The 14,672-nt window shown below is 45.8% G+C and overlaps 2 protein-coding genes across 2 annotated transcripts; one reads left to right on the forward strand and one right to left on the reverse strand.

Annotated features, from left to right (window-relative positions):
- The first annotated feature begins 80 nt into the window (after window positions 1–80).
- On the forward strand, window positions 81–5,517 carry BRCC3 (BRCA1/BRCA2-containing complex subunit 3). Its single transcript, XM_084212890.1, has 8 exons — window positions 81–203; window positions 538–657; window positions 1,266–1,353; window positions 1,983–2,071; window positions 2,583–2,638; window positions 3,325–3,456; window positions 3,813–3,856; window positions 4,587–5,517. The coding sequence occupies exons 1-8, from the start codon at window positions 99–101 to the stop codon at window positions 4,736–4,738; spliced, it is 786 nt and encodes a 261-aa protein (XP_084069016.1). The 5' UTR covers window positions 81–98; the 3' UTR covers window positions 4,739–5,517.
- A 687-nt stretch (window positions 5,518–6,204) lies between these two features.
- Window positions 6,205–14,462, reverse strand: GCNA (germ cell nuclear acidic peptidase). Its single transcript, XM_084213048.1, has 10 exons — window positions 14,280–14,462; window positions 13,313–13,359; window positions 12,817–12,868; window positions 12,369–12,442; window positions 11,780–12,217; window positions 11,279–11,450; window positions 10,072–10,216; window positions 9,059–9,200; window positions 7,996–8,200; window positions 6,205–7,102 (listed from the first exon to the last, which is right to left on the reverse strand). The coding sequence occupies exons 1-10, from the start codon at window positions 14,459–14,461 to the stop codon at window positions 6,850–6,852; spliced, it is 1,710 nt and encodes a 569-aa protein (XP_084069174.1). The 5' UTR covers window position 14,462; the 3' UTR covers window positions 6,205–6,849.
- Between the last annotated feature and the right edge of the window lie 210 nt (window positions 14,463–14,672).

Genomic DNA, 14,672 nt, shown 5'->3' on the forward strand with positions numbered 1-14,672 from the left:
AGGCTGCGCTGATTGGCTGGGAGGGCCCGCGAGCGCCGCTGCTATTGGTGCATCCGCCGAGGGGGCGGGGCGAGGGGCAGGCGGGCCGGGGAGGCAAGATGGCGGTGCAGGCGGTGCACCTGGAGGCGGACGCGTTCCTGGTGTGCCTGAACCACGCTCTGAGCACCGAGAAGGAGGAGGTCATGGGGCTCTGCATCGGAGAGGTACCGCCCGCGGAGGGGCGGCCCCGGGGAGGGGCGGGTGGCGGCGCTGCCTATGCGGGTTGTGGCCTGCGCGGGGCCGTGGGATGCGGGGCGCGGGCTGTGAGCGCCGGCATCGCGCACGGAGCGACCTCGGCACCCCTCTGGTCTGCGGCCCTGGCAGCCGCCAGCGCCTGGGTCAGCTCCTGGGAGAGTTGGAGCTCAGGAAGGCTTCCCGTGCCCGTACCCCCGCGTTCTGCGGTGCGCACCCGTGCCCCGCGCTGCTCGGAGCAGCCGTGCCCTGCGGGCTGCTGTTTCTCTGGCAGAGGAATCTCTGATTTCCCCTCTGTGTCCTTAGGTGGACACCAACCGAATCGTCCACATCCACTCTGTGATAATCCTGCGGCGCTCTGACAAGAGGAAAGACCGTGTGGAGATCTCACCAGAGCAGCTCTCAGCTGCTTCCACTGAAGCAGAGATATCCTTCAGCAGAGACAGCAGCAGGCTGGCAGTGGAGTGCTTTGCCTCAGGGCTCTTCTCACGGGTTGTGTTTTAGACCTGCAGTGGGTTCGAAGCTGTCAGCTGCTCCCTGCTGCAGCTGCTCAGCTGGGAGGGCTGTGCTGGCTGCTGCCTTTCCCTGGAGTCTTTGTTGGTTCCAGTGCTTGCAGTGCAATTGTGTTATACATTTTTTTATCATTGTTTTGTATTTGGTCACAGGTAAAACTGCAGTGTGTTTGCGGAGGGGGTGGCAGTTCAGTAGAGTGCAAGAGGAAAGGTCAGCAAGGCTCCAGGTGGTGAACTAGGGAGCCTCTTCTCTGCACACGCTCGAGGATGCTGCTTTGGTCAGCTGCTGAAATGTTTGTTGCTACATGCAAACCAAATCCAGTTTGCTTCTGCAGCAGTGGCTCCTGATGGTGCTGGGGAAGAGGCTCCCATCAGCTCCCTGCACTGTTTCTTATCACTCCTCCAAAAGGATCTGGAATTCTGGTGCCTCATAGGAACCCCTTTAAAACTCTGCTGTTTTCCCTTGTGCATGCAGCCCTTCCCTTTGTCTGTTGGTTCTGGTTGGCTCCTTGACCCCCACACAGGTTGGCAGAGATGACAGGACGGCCCATGAGGGTGGTGGGCTGGTACCACTCCCACCCCCACATCACCGTGTGGCCCTCACACGTGGGTAAGAGCAGCCCTGGGCTGGGCTCTGGGCAAACCCCACCTGCTGCCCCTGGGGCTGTCACTGAGCCCCAGAGCTGCACATTCCAGCAGCTCTGAGTCTGAATTGTCTGGGTGGGCTGCAGGGGCCCCTCCAGTGTAGCCCCATTCCTGTGTGTGCTCCTCAAGGACTCAGAGGTGGCCCAGGAGTCACAGGTCAGCTATTGCTGGTACTGCTGTTCTTCCAGATGGAAAAACCAGACCTCGGGTGTGGGGAATAGCAAAAAAAAAGCTGTGGGGATCCTGGGCCTGGCATCATGATTTCTGATATCTGTGAGTGTTAATGTATAGCTAAAAACTCTCCTAAAAGAAGTACATGAGTACCTTATATGTGTTGGACTTCATGGTGACCTGTGGCAGCAGGCTGGCTGTGAGATAATTTCTTGATTTTGTGAGCTCATCTTCTATTTTTAAGATTTTCTATTTGCATTTTAAATTAGATCAAGTTCTGTATTTAAACTCAAGTCAGCCAGAGAGAGGATGTAAACATAAAGTTTGTTACCAAATTCCAGGTCAGCCTTCAGAAGGTGGCAGATCATTTCCCAGCGCTGCAGGTGAGCAGGGCGGCTCTCACTCTCATTTCTGTCCCTGCAGATGTCCGCACACAGGCCATGTATCAGATGATGGACCAAGGGTTTGTAGGGCTCATCTTTTCCTGCTTCATTGAGGACAAGAACACCAAGGTAGGCAACTTAAAAATGGCAACAAACCTTCCAGGGGCTCATGAGAAACAGCAGTCCTTGGGTGCAGCCTGCAAGAAGGGCAGAGCTGTGCTGGGAGCACATGGAAAGCACAGCAGGAATGATTTGGATTGTGATTCCAAGGGCAGAAGAACAAGTGATGATTGCTCTGAGCTGCCCAGGGGGGCTGCAGCAGCAGAGTGTGCTCTGAAATGAGCCAGGGCTCTTCCCTCAGGTGTCCAGCCCAGCACACACAGCTCTGCCCCTCTTCCAGCCTCTCCAGGTGTGGCTGTTGTGTGAGATAAGCTGACAGTCAGGTCTAGGCTGTCCAGGCAGCTGCTGCTTAAGAGGCTTTTATCATTAAAAGGTTTATCAAGGTATGCCTTAAGCACCTCCAGCAAGCACATCACAGCAAAACCTCTGGAATTCTATTGAAAGCTTCCTCAAGGAATGTGTCTTTGCCTCTTAGATGTTTTTTTGCCTTTTGAATCTGACTTTCTGCTGTCTCTCTCAGACAGGTAGAATTCTCTATACCTGTTTCCAGTCTGTTCAGGCCCAGAAGAGCTCAGAGTGAGTACAGAAGAGTATTATGTCTGATTGTATTTTGTCTTGTCTCTCCTTTCTCTGGCTTGTCTCTAATAAGTGGCTTCTCAGCCTGTTGTGAGGTGCAGATGTACAGAGATGCCTGCACAGGGTCTCCTCACTTCTGCTCCTGCAGGCTGCTGGAAGAGAATCTAAAGATTAGCAGTGATTCTTTTAGCCTAGATGTTTATTCTCTTAAGATTTGAGGTCAGGGTGTGGATTTGTGCTGCAATTTGGTGTGTAGCAGCACCACCTTTTTGCTTCCTGCTCTAGAAGTTGAGCCCAGGGCCACAGGCCCCTGGACACAAAAACTGGTTTTCCATGGGAAACAAAACTCAGCATCCCAGGTTCCTGATGTCAGTTTGCAGGAGGCACTGGGCACTGCCAGGGCAGCCCAAGTTGGAGGTGGTGGCATGTAGGCACACAGTTTGGGGTTACTGGGATGGGGCTGTGTTCCAGGCACACAGTTTGGGGTCACTGGGATGGGGCTGGCCCAGCCAGAAAGCCTTGAAGTTTTCTGGATTTGTATGGTTATACTCTGTGTATTGTGTCTGTCTCTGCTGCAACAGTGGCAGGTTGGGTGCGGGAGACATCCTGTGCCATTTGGAATTTTAGGATGCAGCAGAAGTCAGTTTTTTGTTTGCTGCTTTTAATTCTATGTCATACCCTTCTAGATATGACAGGATTGAAATTCCCATTCATGTTGTCCCCCATGAAACCATTGGGAAGGTGTGTCTGGAGTCAGCTGTGGAGCTGCCCAAGATCCTTTGCCAAGAAGAGCAGGATGCCTACAGGAGAATTCACAGGTAACAGCCCTGGGGCCCTGCCCCTCTCCAAGGCTGTCTTTGCTGACATGTTCTACTGTTGCTGTACTTAAGACTTAGCAAAGTCTTAGCAAAGACTTTTAGACTTAGCAAAGACTTACCAAAGCCTTAGCAAAGCTAGAAATTAAGGATTAACAGCTCCTGTGCCTCTGTAGAACTTACTGAAGTCTGTAGAACTGAGTATGGGTTTAGCAGCAGAATTTTGGGGTTTTGTGATCACAGGTTGTTATCCTTGTGAATGTGCAGGGCTTCAGCAGGTGAAGAGGTTTGGGTGTAGCTGTGGGCAGCTGTTTTGCAGCCTGCTGTCTTGTCTCTAACCTTTCTTTTCCTTCCCTTAGCCTCACCCATCTCGACTCGGTAACCAAGATCCATAATGGCTCAGGTAAGGATTCCTTTCTTGCACGTGACAATCCAGGGTGCTGCTCCCACAGTCAAAATGGTGGAATCTTGTTACACAAGAACAGAATTATAACTAGGAACTTAAAATAAAAACTTCAAAGGCTGTAAAACCTAATCCTGGGTGAATAATGAATGTTGTATCTTTCAGGCTTTGTAAAATTGGTTAAAATTATGGAAGACTCTGGGCTTTTTTGGGGTTTTGGGGCTTGGTTTGTTTAGGTTATTTTTTCTGTTGGAACAGGAAAGGGGATTTGGGATCTGTTGAGTGTTAAAGCAGTGTCTGGCTGACCTGTATGCACACTTCCATCTCCTGGCACTTTAAAGGTGTTACATGGATGTGACATCTTTCCTTTTGCTATTGTGATGGGGTCAGTCCTAATCCCACTTCTGTTCCAGGTTTATCACCCCATTGTCCATTCTCACATGTTTAGGAAATGAGGCATTCTGTGATGGTCCTAAATTTAAAAATTAATTAGCATCAGTGATTAGCTGTGTGCAGATTTTCATGGTAGATCTGTCATCCCTGCCTGGGTCACACTGAAATGGTGTTTCCCTGTTAGAAGCTCCTGGCTCTGACCTTGCTGTGCAGATGTGTGGTTGCCATGGCCAGGATGCTGGAGGGTTTCCTTGGCTGGCTCTTGGCTTTGGGGGTGTTGTAGCACACTGAGTCTTTTGTGTGCTGTGCTGGCATGATGTGTTGTTGCTCTTTGCAGTGTTCACAAAGAACCTCTGCAGCCAAATGTCTGCCATCAGTGGGCCCCTGCTGCAGTGGCTCGAGGACAGACTGGAGCAGAACAAACAGCGCATGCAGGAGCTGCAGCAGGAGAAGGAGCAGCTGCTGGAGGAACTTGCTGCTTTAGAGTGAGGAGGAAATGCAGACCCTTCAGGAAAGTGACATGAAAAAATCTTCCAAGAACTACTCGAGGCTGAAGGGTGGCCCTGCATTGCCTCAGTGGAGGTACTGGCTGTGCCTCTTCTCTTGCAGCAAGAGCACAGCTCCAGGATCAGGACTTTACCTGCCCCAGCTTGGTGCAAAGCAGTGCTGTCTCTGCAGTTGCTGCACTTCTGGCTCAGTGGTGGGGCTGGGCAGCACCTGAAGACTCCTCTTCTGGAGAGCACACACCTAGGGAACCTGTTGTTTCTCCCTCTGTTTTTTAACAGAAGTCCTACTGCTTTACATGTATTCCAGGAGCCTGGAACAGGAGGGTTAGAGGGGAAAAGTGTGTCCCTGCTGTCATATATGATGCTGCCAACTTCTGCCTTCTCTTAGTAGCTTCAGTTGACCATGATCTTGTATCTAGTAATGTTCTGGATCATTGGTCATTCACCCAGGCAGGTAACAGGTGGGAGGGAAGCTTGGGAACAGACCTGGAAGATCTTTGACATAGGATCTGTGTTCAGTATATGTCAAACCAAATAAACAATTCCAAAGCTAGAGCTGTTGGGAGTAAAAATGAAATTAATGCTATCCAGTGCCTGTATTTTTTGGTCAGTCTGTATTCTTACTCCATGTACTGCTGGTGTGTCCCCAGCACTGAGCTTCTCTGGAAAATGAAGTTTCTGCTGGCTCAGTGAGGGGACTGTGGTTTCTTCCCAGATGGAAGAAGATTAAGGTGCTGGGCAGAGAACTCATGGATATACTAGTCTGACATTCTTCCATGCTGAATTTAACTGCAGAAATTTCCTAAGACTGGAATAAAATAGCTGTTGTTGAATTAATCCCTTTGAATGTTCTTGATGCTATATTTCAGTCTCATATGAACAAAGGATGGGACAATTGCAGTGACAGAGCTGAGGCTGCCAGTGACAGCCAGTTTTGATTAGCAGCTGTAAAGTGCTGTCAGATGTGGAAGCCCCATAACCCCATTGCTTTGTCAGACTTGACTTTTCAATCTTTCTACATTTCTACTGGCAAATCCCCTAAGAGTAGAACTTCCTTGAAGTACATTGCTCACTACTGTTTTCTTTTTCCTTAGAAGTGCTGTGAATAGTAATGAATCAGTTTTTGAACAGTCAGTGGTTTTGTGCTGTTATTTTTGCTGTTGGTTTCTAGTTCCAATGCTCCTTACCTTCATCAATGCTGGAGATGGGAGGGTGGTGCCTCAATGGCCCCAGGCTTCATGAGGACTCCTGGGAGATGAGCCAGCAGCCCTGGGCCTCCTGGAGTGAGCATCCTTGGATTGTAATCCCAGTGACCAAAGGATGTTAATGACTGTGCCCATGCACAGCCAGGAGAGCTGGGCTGGTACCAGGGTTCTGTTTTCTTATACAGCCATAATTAAATTGAAACAAAGTAGCCTGGTTTATTGCAAAAATTTGTATTGAGCTGGCATTTATTGATTATCAAAATTATTAAGCCCCTGAGCAATTTGCTTACAGAATATACAAACACTATAAGACACATGGTTGCATTTCATATGAAAGACTTAAGCCATGACAAGACCTACTCATCCTTGGGGGAAGTGTTTGAATCTGCTCTCCCCTACCTGACCTTCTGCATCTATTTTAGTTTCTATGAAATCTCAATGACAGAGGTACACTACTTATTGAGGGTTAAAGGGCTTTGGAGAAATTCATACATTCTCTTAATGTATTTAAGGCACTATCTACCTACCACTTAATTTTAACAAAACCAGCCAAGGATCTCTCAGGAAAGTCTACATGGGAGAATATCTGAACCCATGCTGAAGTCCAACTCAGGTATGCCCCTTTTCCTGCCTTGGAGTCATTCACAGTCAGAGGACTTAGGATGGCGGGCCTGGACTTTCTTGCCTCTGGCAATCCCATCCAGATGCACACAGAGCAGTTCTTCAGCACACACACAGAGTCTACAGCATATCAGCTGCCCAGATGAAACAGTAAATCCCTTACTCACTGGAGTCACTGAAGACATGCTGTGTGTAAGTGCTGCTCAGAACTTTTACTACTCTCTATACAAAACTGAAGTAGCACCAAGAAAGGAGGTATATTGAGGTATTAGAAGGAATCTTCCAGCTTGGTTTTCACAGCAAAATCAGCACTGAGTTTCTTCATGACCTCTGCATGACTCAGCCCATGCTGCTCTCTCTTAGCAAGTGCATAGTTTTCCTTGACATACTTAGCAAAGGGTGTGAGCTGTGTCCTGGCAGGGGTGCCCCCCCTGGCCGGGGGCTGCCTGAGGGCCAGCTGCCCCCCGCAGAAGGCGCAGACGAACCGCGTCGTGTCCAGGGACCGCGAGTGCCGCCCAATCCTGAAAGGCAAGAACCAGGACTTGCATTCCACAGGACTGTGGGAAAGGGCCCCTTGCTCTGCTGCTCAGGTCACATGTCTAAGGCAGTATTTCAGAACAGGGAACAGTACATAACACAGTGGTACAATCAAATCTGTGTTACACTTCTCTACCCTGGAACTTTTTCCACTGCTTTTTCAGCGTGGTTCCTTCCTCTGTCTCTCTTACTCTCAGCCTATCAGTATGAAGTGCTACAACATTTCCAACAACCTCCACAACCCATGTATCAACTGCCTCTTGGAGTTTCTCCTCAGACATCACTAAAAAAAAATTCTTCTCAATGCTCTGTTGCATCTAAGCGACTACTGCATTGCACAGTCTTAATAAACACTTCAGGGTATGTGAGGTGTTTCCTTGCAGTATTCTGGGAGTCACACATACAATCCTGAGGTAAAAAAAAGCCATAAATGGTGTCATTATTACAGGTTGTGTCCTAGCGTCAATCCTTCCCATCACAAAGCAGCTCACATCTGTGAGGTTGCAGTTATAATTTAAAGTCATCAGGACTAAGCTGGAAGCTTCCTCTGGTAGTTTTACCTAGTATCTAATCACTGTCAAATATTCTGTGCCCAGTTTTTATGGAGATTTGTTCCTTCAAAGCTGAGGTATGTATCTCTTACTGCTTCCCAAAGACTTCCCCTCATCACCACTGGTCCTCAGATGACCTTTCTGCCTGTCCTGACCTCTGAACTAGAACTGAAACTATCTGGAAACAAATGTGGAATCCCATACTGAGGTTCTGTGGGCTCTGGAAAACGCCAGAATATCCAAATTGCTTCACTATCCCAGAGAACCCTGATTTCTAGACACAGTAGAGCGACAAGTTAGGAAGTTAATACGCAGTCATTACTCACGTAGCTTTGCAGCGACCACACTCATAGGTGAATTTGTAATTGATCTCATAGCTGTGGCACCGTGTCACCACTGGCAGTTCTGGATGAATTACAGCTGCTTTGTTGGCATAGAACCTCCAGAAGCGCCCGTGTCCGTCCCGCACGCCGTTGATGAGCCAGGTGGCTGCGTGGCAAACCTCGTGGATCAGCGTGTCCCGGAGGCGATCTCGAGGGAAAGCAAACAAAGACAATCAGTCAGGTGTGGGGAAGAACAAGCTCACCTTTGGTCACTGCTTTAGGCCTCCGACACTCATTCTGTGTTAAGATGCAAGTATTATTTTGAAGGTTAAAGTTACCAATGTCTTGATAAGATAAAATGCTCCAAAACAAGGTTTTACTTAGTGCATTTCCAGTTTTTGATCAGCCCCAATTCTGCATCCTAGTTACTCCCCCACACACCTCATGTTTGGGGTTTTTCGTTTGGTTGGTAAAGCTGCACCACTCCTGCAAGTGTTTAAGGCCAGGTTGGGCAGGGCTTGAAGAAATCTAGTTCTAGTGGAGGTGTCCCTGCGCACAGCAGGGAGTTGGTACAGGATGGTTTTTAAGATCCCTTTCAATCCAAACCATTTTATGATTCATTCTCCCATATTGAGAGGGGATGAGGGAGAAATAACAATCACAGTACCACGTAACAGAACTTAATTTGGCACTGACCTATCTTTATTCGAGCTTTAAACACTACCAACAAGGTGTCTTGCTGTGATGGAAGAAGTCAGACTAATTCTGTGTTATAATGACAATCTAAAATCTAACACCTAGCCTGTAGGTCTTCAAATCATTAAGAAATATAAACAATACTGCAGTTAGTGTGTCTACATCTCTGTTCTCACATTTTGCACATCTGCCTAGCCTCTCAGAAGGGCTCTGGAATGTGGATAAATACATACATGTATTTATTAATTTAAACAAGATAATATAAAATTTCAAAGCAGGCTCCAGTTCCAGGTCTCTTAATCAGATTTATGTTTTTATCTCTGAAACTTGCTTCCTCAAAGAAGAATCAACACACCCTTTCTTGACCTACCTGCAGAGTCACAGACTTTCTCAGAGAGTTCAATGCGAGCGTAACGCTTCCCCCCTTCAGGGCCTCCCTTCTGTCCCGTTACACAATACCCAGCTGTTTTCCTCATTTTCTTATTCCAGATTATTACCATGTCCTCTGGTAACTGAAAAACAAAACAGTGCATGTAGTCTGCCCTCTCTGACCTGTTCTCTTACCCTCTGGCCCTCTGGCTTCCCCTTGTATTTAGAACAATGCCAATCTAAGATGTCTCTGTTGGTGCCCTTAACCCTTAAGATGCCAATTCCCCTCCATGGCCTCTTAGTCCCAGCATCAGTTTTTCTGTAACCAACAATGGGAGTTTCACTGTGCAGGGTGAGACAGGAGTCCTTAGTTCTTCTATCCTACCTCCAAGTACCTCCAGGTACAGGACTGAAGCAGTGGGCAGTAAGATACTCTGCTTCAGGAATAGTGAGTCTGTTCAGCTGTTTTATGTGAAATCATGACCTCAGCCTGTCAGCTCAACACTATTTTCTCATCTGCATAAAAACCACTTTCTTTCCTGGGAGAAATCCCATTGGAATTACTGAGGGCAGTGCCCTTCTTTCAAGGATATTCTCACCAGAGGAGGGTCCCCAACATCCCAGATGATGATCTCAGGTCAAGACAGTTCTCTGAAACTGAACCTTAAATTTGAAACACAACTTGTAGCTTTATGCTCACCCTAAACTGTTATTGGAAGGATCACCTTTTTAATCTTTTCCATTAAGGCAGACATGAACATCCAATAGGAAGGAACACAGATTATGTGCAGCATTTCCATTACATCTGGGAAAGCAAAGCCAAGCTGAAAACTGCTGCATCACAGTGGTGACAAACCCCTTCTGAAGAAATTGCCTGGACTAATTAAAACATAACCCACTGCAATAAAGCTTAACTTCTACAATCTGAAGAGGATAAAGAGCAATCACATCAAAAAATGAGGAGCAACATAGTAACCAGCATTTTAGAATGGCAGTTCTTGTTTTGAAACCAACCTTCTGCTCAAAGATAGTACTATTAAACAGCTTGTAGAGTTTCTGGGCCAGCTCCTCTTTATTTTTCTTGAAGTACTTCACATAGTGGGAGGCTGGATTTGAAAGATCTTGCAAGAAACAACCAGGCACTGAACATACCCTGAGCCTGCAAGAAAAGCCATTAAGCAGTTTGCTGAAGTACAGAGATACAGAAAAACACAGGGAAAAATAATGGCCACTTGAAAGCCAATAAAGACCTCAATGCTTCAAGTGGCATAAACCTCTCCTGACCCTTTCCACCAGCTTGCCCTCCCATGGCTGTCCTCTTACCCCTCTGAGGGCATGAAGGGGCTGAGCTGTTGCAACAGTCCTGCAGTTACTTCATTAATTCACAAAATTAGATTATGAGGACTCCTAAGTAGGAAAAGAGACTCAGACTCTGTGACACAGCAAGCCACAACTATACCAAAATTTAATCAATATATGAACAGCCCCTAACATGACTATCACAACAAAGGTGTGTTTTCAGAAACAGACAAAGATAGTCCAGGACTGCTCAGGAATTATTTCAGGGGAAGCAGATATTCCCCCAGGATTACTAACTCCAATTCTGCAGCATTGTGACCTTTTAAAGTTTCACCTTTAAAGATCTCATTTAAAGGTTTGGTATTGAATACACCACTATAAAATGATTCAAGGAACCAGTACATGGCTAGGAGACATAATAAGGCAGCTATTAGAAATGAAAAATGCATTCTTTTGAAAAGCCTAAGCTGCATCCATAAACAGAAAAATAAACATGAATTCTCCAAGTTATAAGGATATAGATTTTAAAAAAATCAATATACTCTTGTTTAAAAGGTATGAATTACTAATAGAATCAGTTTTGGCATCTTTTCAGAGATAAGCAGCTGGGTATATACAATCTCTAGAGCCACCACATGCCGTACAAGACAAGGAATAGCAAGAGATATACGTTTAAAAAGAAAATTTGGCATTTGTCAGATTTATTTGCCATCAGTTCCCCTAGGCAGAGATCAGTTTATATTCTCCCTTTCAAACTGGAGATTGAAAACTCTGTTTTCCAGCTATTCAACCGTTAACAAATGCTGAATTAGTAGAAGTTTCTAGGTAGCAGAGGAATCACATAATCCTATGCAAAATGCTTAGCATATCTTTGTCCATCTGTAATTGCCCTAGAACACAGGAACAATGGAGAAACACTCACCTTTTCTCTGTCTTTGCTGACTGTGAGCAACTGACTGATTCATTCCCAGGAATTCTTGCAGGAGTCTTTAGTATGGAAGGTGTTTCTTGAAGTGAAATGGATTTTGGCTTTGGTGTCTTGACTCCCTCCCCTTTCACAGGCTGTGCATCTTTGCAGGATGGCTTGATGTTTTCTAGTTCAACAGGAAGAGTCATAGGATTACACAGCATACATCAAAAAAAAAGAAATCACAGGCTCAATATAAACCACCAAAAGGATCCACCAGCTTTGCTTTCAGAATAATTTTAAAAACAAAAAGTGCCTACAATGATAAAAACAAGCAATAGTGAAAGATTTACATCTTGATAGCACAAGATGACTTTTCTGAATGCTCAGAGGAGTAATTTTTGATTGTACCAAAATCCTTTTCAAGGTGCTGGGCTGCACCTCAGAGGTTTATGCCGCACAAATGGGAAGAGCCAGGCAATTAGAAGCACTGCAAGTTGGCTCAGGAGTGCTCACCTGTCGTGCTTGGCTGGAAGACAGTTTTACTTGTGCTTAAGACTGGTTTGCGGGGCAGACTTCGCTTCTGTATCCGTTCCATTAAAGATGCAAAACTCTCATCTGAGCTATCTGATTCCACCCCTGCACCATGTTCTAGGGCCACAGTTGGCAATTTATTTTCTGTATTTTCACAGCTTCTTTCTTTCCTTCTAGCAAGCAAATCTGGATTGCCTTTGAAAACTGACTCGTTCTGATTTTGTGGAGGTGAAAGATTTATGCACTTCTGACTCTCCCTCAAGTCTTTCACTCCCTCTTTTTGGTGGTTAGGCCATGGACTGTCTACAAAGACAGAATCTTCACTGTCACTTGAAGTGTCTGGATACTGCAATTCTTGGCAGCAAGTGTTTCTCTTTCCAGGAGTCATCAGCTTTTTCGGGGTCTGAAGATCTTTCCGTGCTGCAATTCAAAAGAAAGAGCTTGAAGTTTTGGGGGCTGCATTTAGGAGACCTGCCTTTGTCTTAACACAGAAGAAATCCCTTGAAAGAGAGGAAAACACAAAGAACAGTAAAGCATCTTATCATTTTTTTAATTATAGATGATTGCTTACCACTCTTGGTTGTACTCTTTTTCACCTTCAAGTTCCAGAAGAAATCATCCGAGTCATCAATGAAGTCTTTCAAACTGTAAAGAGAAAAAAAGGGAAATTGTGTGGAATAAAGGTAGGAGTAAGCAGAAAAATAGAGCAGTAAGTGTGCCTTACTAAAACAGCAATCCAAAAAAAGCCACCCAATATAACATTATCAGCTGCTCACAGCAAACATCACCAACTGCATCCATGAATAGGAATGGCAAGAACATGTGCACCTCCAAACATCCCCTTTTACATTTGCCCTGAACATGACTGAAGCTGTAACAGGTCTGTCTGCACTCTCCTAGACCGGCCTATAAATTAATACAATTTAATGTTTTCCTCTATTCTGATTAAATATATAAGATGTAAATATTATACAGAACTAAGATGTGAACACAGAAAATTCATTAATGACAGCACCCACCTTGTATCTGCCTTTTTAGGAACAGATGTGGGAGTTTTCAGTCTAGCTAAAACTGAAACAAAAGAAGACTAATTAAGAACAAGTTTTTGTGTCTCTTGTTAAGCATTTTTAAAAGCTTGCAACTAGTAAAAATTCAGTCTAAAGTATTTTCAAAAAGCAAACATAATTGTATTTACACATAATTCCATCCTTCAATTCCTCAAAGTTGACAGCAGCTTTCTAGTCTCTGGGGACTAAAAAGGAAGCAAGTGAGTGACAGGGAACAGACAAAACTGAGGCAGTAAGAAAAATATAATGCAAGGCAAAAAGAGCGAAACTTGAGGCAATTCAAGAACACTCCCTGTGGAACTGACACCAGGACTGCACTGCAAGGAGAGAACTACTGCAGCACCAGCAATGAAAAGAAACTAACATGTAGAAATGCTTCAATGTAATTAGACAGAAATGTGTCCTTTTCATACTCCTTCATAACACAAACTAACGTGTCGTTACTTACACATTTCAAATTCATCATCGCTGCTGGAAGACAAGTACAGGGCACTGCTGCAAAAATGAAATGCAGAACTTTAGGTGACAGCAGGATCTGCATCACCCGTGAACACTGAGAATACATTGGGAAAAACCCTGGAAGTCCCAAGTAGGCTGAATTATTTTAACTCTTTATAGAAAGCTCATTTCTTGTCTTACACGTGTCTGTGAGCTGTCAGAGCAGCGTGTTACAGTAAGCCTGAAACCCCAACCCAGGCACTGATGAGTAAGAAGCTGCCTTTGCATAAAGTGCACTTTAACAGAGCTGCCATGAATATTTAGCAAATTGCAGCAGCTGTCACACAGCTATTCCAAGAGGCAGAACGGAGGCATTACCTCCTGGACTGCTATGCCCATGCAAATGCAGAGGCTGCCCACAACATCCTTACCAAGTCATTTATTTAACTTTATGAGAACATGAACCAAACACGTTAACAACTTCAAAACTACACGGTGCAGCTGCTTAAAAGACCAGGAAGACAGCTTTTTTAAGATGGACATTACTTAAGCCTTAAAGATTAAAATTCTGAAACACACTAATGCCTACCAATCACCATAAAACAAACGAGGGCGTAATCTAGAATTATAAATCAATATATATAATACATACTACATACAACGTAGTATGTACTACATACTACATACAACGTAGTATGTAGTACTTATATATACGCACGTGCGTTATATGTATATATATACACATACGTGTACGTATAAATATATATATTATATATATTATATTATATTATATTATATATATATTATATATATTATATATATATATGTATATATACGTACGTATCGATGGATAGATGTGTATGTACGCATGTATAAATTAAATAGCTATACATTTAAGAACTCTCTGTGTTAATAATTTAATAAAAATCCGTCAGGACTCAGGGGCTGAGGCGCTGTCTCCCTCGGTGCCCCCTCACCTGCCGCTCCGCCAGCCCTGGCTCCCCGCGGCGCCTCTCTCGGGGCTCCTCCCGTCCGTGGCCGATGCCCCGCTCGCAGCCCGCCGTGCCCCGGCCCCGCTGCCCTCGCGGCCCGGCCATTCCCGGTGCCGGGGCCCCGGGGCCGGCTCGGGCTCGGGGCCGGGCCCCGCCGCTCCCGCCATGGCGCTCGAACGGCCCGCGCGCTTCCGGGGCACCGCGCATGCGCACACGGACAGCGCCGGCAGCCCGCCCGCCCCGCGGCACCGGCAGCGCGAAAATTCTGCCTGTTCCTACCGAAAATACCCATTTCTGCCCAAACAGCTGCTCAAAACGTTACACCACGGAAGAGTTAAGGCCAGCAAGGTTTTCTTTCAGACAGTAGTACAAAACGTG

This window comes from Fringilla coelebs, assembly GCF_963513975.1.
Source record: "Fringilla coelebs genome assembly, chromosome: 11".
In the NCBI taxonomy this organism is placed as follows: Eukaryota; Metazoa; Chordata; class Aves; order Passeriformes; family Fringillidae; genus Fringilla; species Fringilla coelebs.